At 31.5% G+C, this 7,500-nt stretch overlaps 1 protein-coding gene across 2 annotated transcripts in view; it reads left to right on the top strand.

Moving 5' to 3' along the window:
* Window positions 1–7,500, top strand: part of LOC144963677 (uncharacterized) — a 24,810-nt gene that overhangs the window by 14,479 nt on the left and 2,831 nt on the right. For both annotated transcript variants that reach the window (XM_078897634.1, XM_078897635.1), the window contains 5 exons: window positions 267–431; window positions 2,236–2,354; window positions 3,134–3,227; window positions 3,912–3,994; window positions 6,814–7,132. In XM_078897634.1, the coding sequence (XP_078753760.1) occupies window positions 267–431; window positions 2,236–2,354; window positions 3,134–3,227; window positions 3,912–3,994; window positions 6,814–7,132 (780 nt within the window). The remainder of the gene's footprint in view (window positions 1–266; window positions 432–2,235; window positions 2,355–3,133; window positions 3,228–3,911; window positions 3,995–6,813; window positions 7,133–7,500) is intronic.

Below are 7,500 nucleotides of genomic sequence, written 5' to 3'. Positions count from 1 at the left end.
CAAGAGTTCTTAACGTTCGTATTGTGTAATGTAGGCTGTTACACCAAAATAAAATGCTTAAAAGCGAAAATTTACCCCTCGAGGTCGATATAAAAACATCTCGTGCGGTAGAGCGAGATAACTTGCTCGTGCCCACACGCTACTCGGTGATGAGTTTTGAACCCATTGTCTCTCGGAAGACCATACCTCTGTGCCACACTTGAAATTTGATATGGAGAATTCGTTCATATTAACAAAATGTATTTTGTTTTATTATTTCATGCTAGGAATTGAGAGAAGATGCACTATTTTTGGGTCGCCTTGCCTTTGAAGACCTGATGGAAATATTATCAAGTGATGATCTCAAGATTAAATCAGAGCTGGATGTTTTCTGGGCTGCCATCATATGGGTAGCTTATGATGTCAGAGATAGATTTAAAGACCTGGACATGGTTTGTACGAAATGTAACTAATAGTCTCATGTTCATGTGGTTAATCATAGTCATAGTTTTCTTTCTTTTAATCTTCAAACTAAACAACACCATTTTCTTACATACACAAACATGTATAAGAGAATAGTATATATTGTGCAAAATAACAACGATCAACAACACTAATAATAACAACAAGAACAAAAACAAATATTATCAATACTATTATCATCATCATCATCATCATCATCATCATCATCATCATCATCATCATCATCATCATCATCATCATCATCATCATCATCATTACAATAATAATAATGATAATAATAATAATAATAATAAAAATAATAATAATAATAATGATAATAATAGTAATAAATAACAATAATAATATAATAATAATAATAATAATAATAATAATAATAATAATAATAATAATAATAATAATAATAATAATAATAATAATAATAATGATAATAATAATAATAATCATAATAGTAATAATGATAATAATAATTAGAACAATAATAACAGTATTAGTTTTATAATCATAATATTAATAATATGACAAGAATAAGGATAGTCACAGTACTAATAGCAGCAGCAACAGCAAAGGTAGTAGTAGTAGTAGTAGTAGTAGTAGTAGTAGTAGTAGTAGTAGTAGTAGCAGTAGTAGTAGTAGTAGTAGTAGTAGTAGTAGTAGTAGTAGTAGCAGTAGTAGTAGTAGTCGTAGTAGTAGTAGTAGTAGTAGTAGTAGTAGTAGTAGTAGTAGTAGTAGTAGTAGTAGTAGTAGTAGTAGTAGTGGTAGCAGTAGTAGTAGTAGTAGTAGTAGTAGTAGTAGTAGTAGTAGTAGTAGTAGTAGTAGAAGTAGTAGTAGTAGTAGTAGTAGTAGTAGTAGTAGTAGTAGTAGTAGTAGTAGTAGTAGCAGTAGTGGTAGTAGTAAAAGTAGTAGTATGTAGTAGTAGTAGTAGTAGTAGTAGTAGTAGTAGTAGTAGTAGTAGTAGTAGTAGTAGTAGTAGTAGTAGTAGAAGTAGTAGTAGTAGAAGTAGTAGTAGTAGTAGTAGTAGTAGTAGTAGTAGTAGCTTTTGTTACCTAATAGCCATGAATTAAATAGCTAGAAACCATTAAACGTTGTGTTCATTTTTCATTCACTTCTAGATATAATAATATCCGCTTCAAAGACGATGATAAAGAAAAGTGAACAGTATGTTTCCCGTTACATACAGCGATCGATAGCGGAGAAATATCGTGACGTCAAACCTTCTACTTTTCCAACCCCAAAATTTTTATGTGTAACTTGTCCTTCGGAGGACTAATAATGAATAGGTTACACTTTGGATCATAGGGTAGCATTGCTATTTTAGTAGCAGGATGCATAGCCAGATTCTAAGGATTGCTGGATATAAAAGAGGGAAGATGGATGGTCTTTATTGACGACCAGCATTTAATTAGACTTGAAAATAAGATACCATCACTCTGAAAGCAGAAGATAATTTACACAAAGTATCTATTCAGTCCTTTGGAAAAGTGGTTTTTCACTACCAATGAATCTTTATTTTTTTTTTTGGCATCACACTGTTATTCCCTATTACTTCATATGTTACGTTTTTCACCAAAAGGGCTGAAATTAAGTTGTCACTTGGAAGTCAATGAAGCCCATGTTAATGCACACTTGATGAAAATGATTACGTAAGCCTGAAGTTCAAACTAGATAAACCTGTGATTAAACATGATTTGAAATAAAGTTAATTGATAATGCCAGACGTGTCAAAAAAAGCATGCCCAAATAATGAAGAGGAATTCAATTCTAACATTTTGCCAGCTGATGAACACGGTGCGTGTAACTTGCATGTCAACACTAGAACTAATGGATATTTCTCGAGCCTCAACTCTCATTCGATTGTCAAAAAGCTGTCAGCAAATAATTATGAATGCTACATGGTAAGCAAAACGGAATAAACAAAGCAGTGAACATGTCAACAATAATTTCAACTTTAACTTAAATCATGGCATTTCAGCACATAAAAAGTGACACATTTCTTTGAAAGTAAAAATATTTCTGACACACCGCATCAAATTGGTATAATATCGGGATGATATAGATGCTAAAATTGAATTTATTGTTTTTTAAAAAACTCCTGTGAAAGTTGTTTTCATTGAATATGGCTTACAGAAGACATGGATGAAGTTCTTTATAGTGACAAAAGCTAACAAACTGTTTGGTTATTTTAATATCAACCAGTTAACAGCCGTAGTCTGGAATAACTCGTTTTTAATAATTTGGTCAGGAAACTTGTCCTTCAAATACCGATCAATTTAAAGGACCCTTATCTTGGCAAAAACTCTCAAACCAGGGACTTCAAAGAGTCCCAAGTTTGAGAGTTTTTGGCATTTGGATCATTTAAATTGGTCGGTATTTGAAGAACGAGTTTCCTGGCCAAATTTTTAAATACGTGTTTTTCCATAATACTTATGTTAACTGATTTAAACCACTTTGCAGCATCTATTTCAGCCCAACATAATACAATTTTAAGGCAATACGTCACATTATATTGAAAATACTATTAATAAGTCTTTAAAAGAAATAATGTGTTAAGCCTTTTTGACATTTTGGAGTTAATTTCAGTCCATCAACATATGACGTATACGTTTTTTTGTTTTTAAAAAAGTTGTTTTCTCGTTGTATGTCAGTTTTAAAATGATACATTTGATCTATTCAGGGTTTGCCACGCCAGAGAAATGGGGCTCAATGATCCTTTGTCTCTGCCCATCCAGACACCAAGAAAACTGTTAATCGGGAAACCTTTCTTCCAGGTAAAACAAAACACAAAAATTTTAATTTTGACGATACAGATCTATAAGTCAAGAAATGTGTAGGAAGAAGATTGAATAGAATAGGCTTAGATTTTACTCTTTTAACTTCAATTGATTTTGCAAAACTAAACAGCTCGTTTGTTAAATTTTATTTTTAAAATATGTTATTCATCCTTATTAATTTTTTTTTCTTGAGGACCAGTCTATCTTGAGTAAAGACCAAGATGGCAACAGGATCAACCGTAGCAGTGCGAAACCGCAAAGTGAGCAATAGTTTTTTGCTGAAGGAGGCAAAGAATCGTGATGCTGACGAACCAGGGCTCGAACTAGAGTCCTTCTGGTTTTAGAACAATAACTTATCCACTCACCATCTCATCCTTAGTCATGCAAAGGGACAATTAATCTTGGAGGCAGTCGAGACATTTTTTCTGACTACGTTGTACACCCAGCAATAATTTTGGGAAGGTTGGTTTGTTAGATTTAGCTGAAAGTACTTCGCCATGAGTTAGCATCCTTTTTAAAGAGTTAAATTAAAGGCAGTTGATGTTGTTCGTTTCACTCGTAAGTAACCGATATAAAACCATTTCCACTGGTCTTATCGCTCTTAAGGACAACTACCTTATATTGTTACCACTCATTACATGATCCACAATAAATGCGACTTTTATTTTCTATCCCTGTCAGCCTACAAGAGCAGAATTTGACAAACGTTACCGCCAATACAAGAATTTCATTGGGGATGAAACTACTGAAGAATTTGCCAAAACGTAACTTTTCTTTATTATTATTATTATTATTATTATTATTATTATTATTATTATTATTATTATTATTATTATTATTATTGTTATCATTATTATCATCATCATCATCATGATCATCATCACCATCATTATTATTATTATTATTATTATTATTATTGTTATTATTATTATTATTATTATTATTATTATTATTATTATTATTATTATTATTATTATTATTATTATTATTATTATTGTTATTATTATTTATTTTAAATATTTTTTTTATAATTTAATTATTTATTTTTTATTTTTTATTTTTATTTATAATAATAATAATAATAAATAATAATAATAATAATAATAATAATAATAATAATAATAATAATAATAATAATAAAATAATAATAATAATAATAATAATAATAATATTATTATTATTATTATTATTATTATTATTATTATTATTATTATTATTATTATTATTATCATTATTCTTCTTCTTCTTCTTCTTCTTCTTATTATTATTATTATTAGTATTTCTTCTTCTTCTTCTTCTTCTTCTTCTTCTTCTTCTTCTTATTATTATTATTATTATTATTATTATTATTATTATTATTATTATTATTATTATTATTATTATTATTATTATTATTATTATCATTATTATTAAAAGATGCACAATTCACACTCAAATGATGTTTTGACCGAATGAGTCTAACATGGCTTGTCGGAGACCTCTTAAAAATTGAACGTAGACAATCGCATAGTATCTTATGAGCTTAACTACTAGAATTGACTGTGTGTATTGTGAAGGGAGGAGAGAGAGAGAGAAAGAGAGAGAGAGAGAGAGAGAGAGAGAGAGAGAGAGAGAGAGAGAGAGAGAGAGAGAGAGAGAGAGAGATTGATATCTGGGTAATCATGATTTTTGTACCCGTGCTTCGGTACAGGATTATGGACATCTGGTCATAGAGTTAAGCATTCCATGTCTAGACAAGTCACGATCGTTCACGGTTTGTTGACTGGACGTGTGATCAAAGTGGCATGTTTTTTTTCCGATTAGAATAGATTTAATTACTTAAGGCTAAGGTGCTTGGGAATGCAAACACAAGTATCCATCAGTCACCAAAGTGAGATAAAAATTAGTCTCGACATTTCCGTTCGTTACAGCCCTAAAACTGATCCCTGGGGTACTCCTTTTGACAATCTTGTGAGTTCGCTCGCTCAAAAATGACTCGATCTACTTCTGTGTCTTTTTGGCCAAAGCCTACAGCTCTAAACTAGTTATGTAATCGCAAAATATATATATTTTCTTTAGTACGCCCTTGTCCAGTTCTGAGGTGAGGTCTTGGAGACGGGGTCTGGGTTTCGATGACGGAGCCAGTCAGATGAAAAGCTTGTGTTTTCCTTTGACAGATAATATTTTACCCCCTTAATTATCTCTGATTGGGAGTTTACATCCGAAGCTGGATACCTCCTTTCATATGTGTGCTGGTCTGGCATAACCCGTCGGATGTAGCACGAGCTATTTTTGAGATATAAGCGAATAAAGGTGAAAAATCGTTGTCTGCAAGATTTTATTTTTCACTTCATCGTTTTTAATCTCCATCCAACTGCATTCTCACAAACGGATTTGAAAATGTGAAGCTTATTTTTAAAAATAATTTTCTTTTCTTTTTTTTTTTCTTCTGAGCTCTATCGAAGCGTAATAATTATATATATATATATATATATATATATATATATATATATATATATATATATATATATATATATATATATATATATATATATATATCTTTATCTTGTCTTTAAAAGCGATTTTCTCCGATTATTTAAATTTTGACCCACTCTCCTCTAATGTTAATAACTCCGACCTTAATTGAGTTAATTACAAAATTAAAACTGCATTTTGTCCAGAAATAGCGTATATTGAACTATAAAATAATATGGAATTTTTCAACATCCGACGGGTTTTACCAGATCACCACACATAATTGTCGGTCCCGAATGTTGTAGGAGATTTTCTCTGACCGATCTGTCCGTCCAGCATGGTAACAAGTAATCTTACTGACCATTTTTCACTACAGAAACCGGTATAAAAACGCGACTAATGGCTGAATGGCTCTGAATAATTACTTTTGGTGATAACAGAGCGGAGACATGGATAGTGTTACTGCTAATCCATTCTTTGAGTAATTCGTTTTTCTTCTTTGGATTTACTTTTACTTAGAAGCATATCACTCAAGTGATGCAGAAAGCCCAATTAATTTCTAAGACTAAAAAAACTAAAGACATTCTCCTTACAAAACTACAAGATTACTGTTAGCATCCAAGGGAAACCTTTTTTTTTTTAAGTTAAAGACTTTTCTTTATTTTCAAATGGTTTTGTTTGTAAACAAAAAAAATAGATCCCTGAACAAAATATCACAGTGAAAATGTGTCTTAAATCTATTTTCGTGCGGTTGTATGGTCTAGTGGTATGACACTCGCCTTTAGATTGGAAGGTCCAGGGCTTGAGTCCCACTCTATGAGGCGCAATGTTGAGTCCTTGGAAAATGCTCTTCACTCACATTCTCTCACCGTGTTCAGGTGTAAATTGCGTACGTGGCGGTTAACAGCGTTGTCTTTATCCGAAAAAGCGCATATCGCCTAATAGGCGTCGTGTCTCGTCCTATATGTTTTGTGTTGCTGTTGGCTTGGGACTCCCTGTAAAGCGCTTTGAGCTCGTTTGGTTTAAATTGCTCAATTTATTTCTATTTGAAAGGACGTCTGACGAGTTTTGCCTCTAGTTGAAAAATCTATCTAATTAAACCTGCTAATTTTGTTTCATAAATCCCCAGATTGGAAATGCTGGGCCCAGGTAAAAGAGGAGGTCGCGTTGTCTTCGCCGACGAAAAGGGCAGTGATCTTGAACACGTATATGTAGCGGAACAGCGGATTGTTGAAGACCCGAAGAAAAAGAAAGAAAAAAAAGACAGAAAGAAAAAGAAGTCGAAGAAAAAAAGAAAAAAGAAGGGAGGATCGAGAGAGGATGATTCTGGCAAAGATTATGATGAGGAGGAGATAGATGAAGACGATGATGAAGATGATGATGATGACGATGCTGATGACGAAGATGATGGCAATAATAATAAGGGGGACATTTTGGACCTTTGGCAGGTAAGTGCCTATCAAAATCAATATTATATTTTTAACGATGAGTTCTATAGTTTGTATCCGGTATTTAAAAGGGCCAAATTTTAACATATTTATTATTTATATTATCATTCGGTCAGTATAAGATCTGTTTTGAAGCTTAAGTATAGAAAACAATTTTAACAGTTAACTGTAATGTATATATATATATATATATATATATATATATATATATATATATATATATATATATATATATATATATAAGGTGACTTTAAAGTCTGTCCCTGATTTCAAAAACGTAGTATTCTTAAACCGTTATGGACAATTACATATGGTTTTCACAATCTTTTAGGGAAAAGCCATACATTTATGCCTATTAGCCATTACAT

Source organism: Berghia stephanieae, chromosome 2 (genome assembly GCF_034508935.2).
Source record: "Berghia stephanieae isolate SIO BIC M18660-M18661 chromosome 2, UCSD_Bste_1.3, whole genome shotgun sequence".
In the NCBI taxonomy this organism is placed as follows: domain Eukaryota; kingdom Metazoa; phylum Mollusca; class Gastropoda; order Nudibranchia; family Aeolidiidae; genus Berghia; species Berghia stephanieae.
This window is presented reverse-complemented; position numbering and strand designations above follow the sequence as displayed.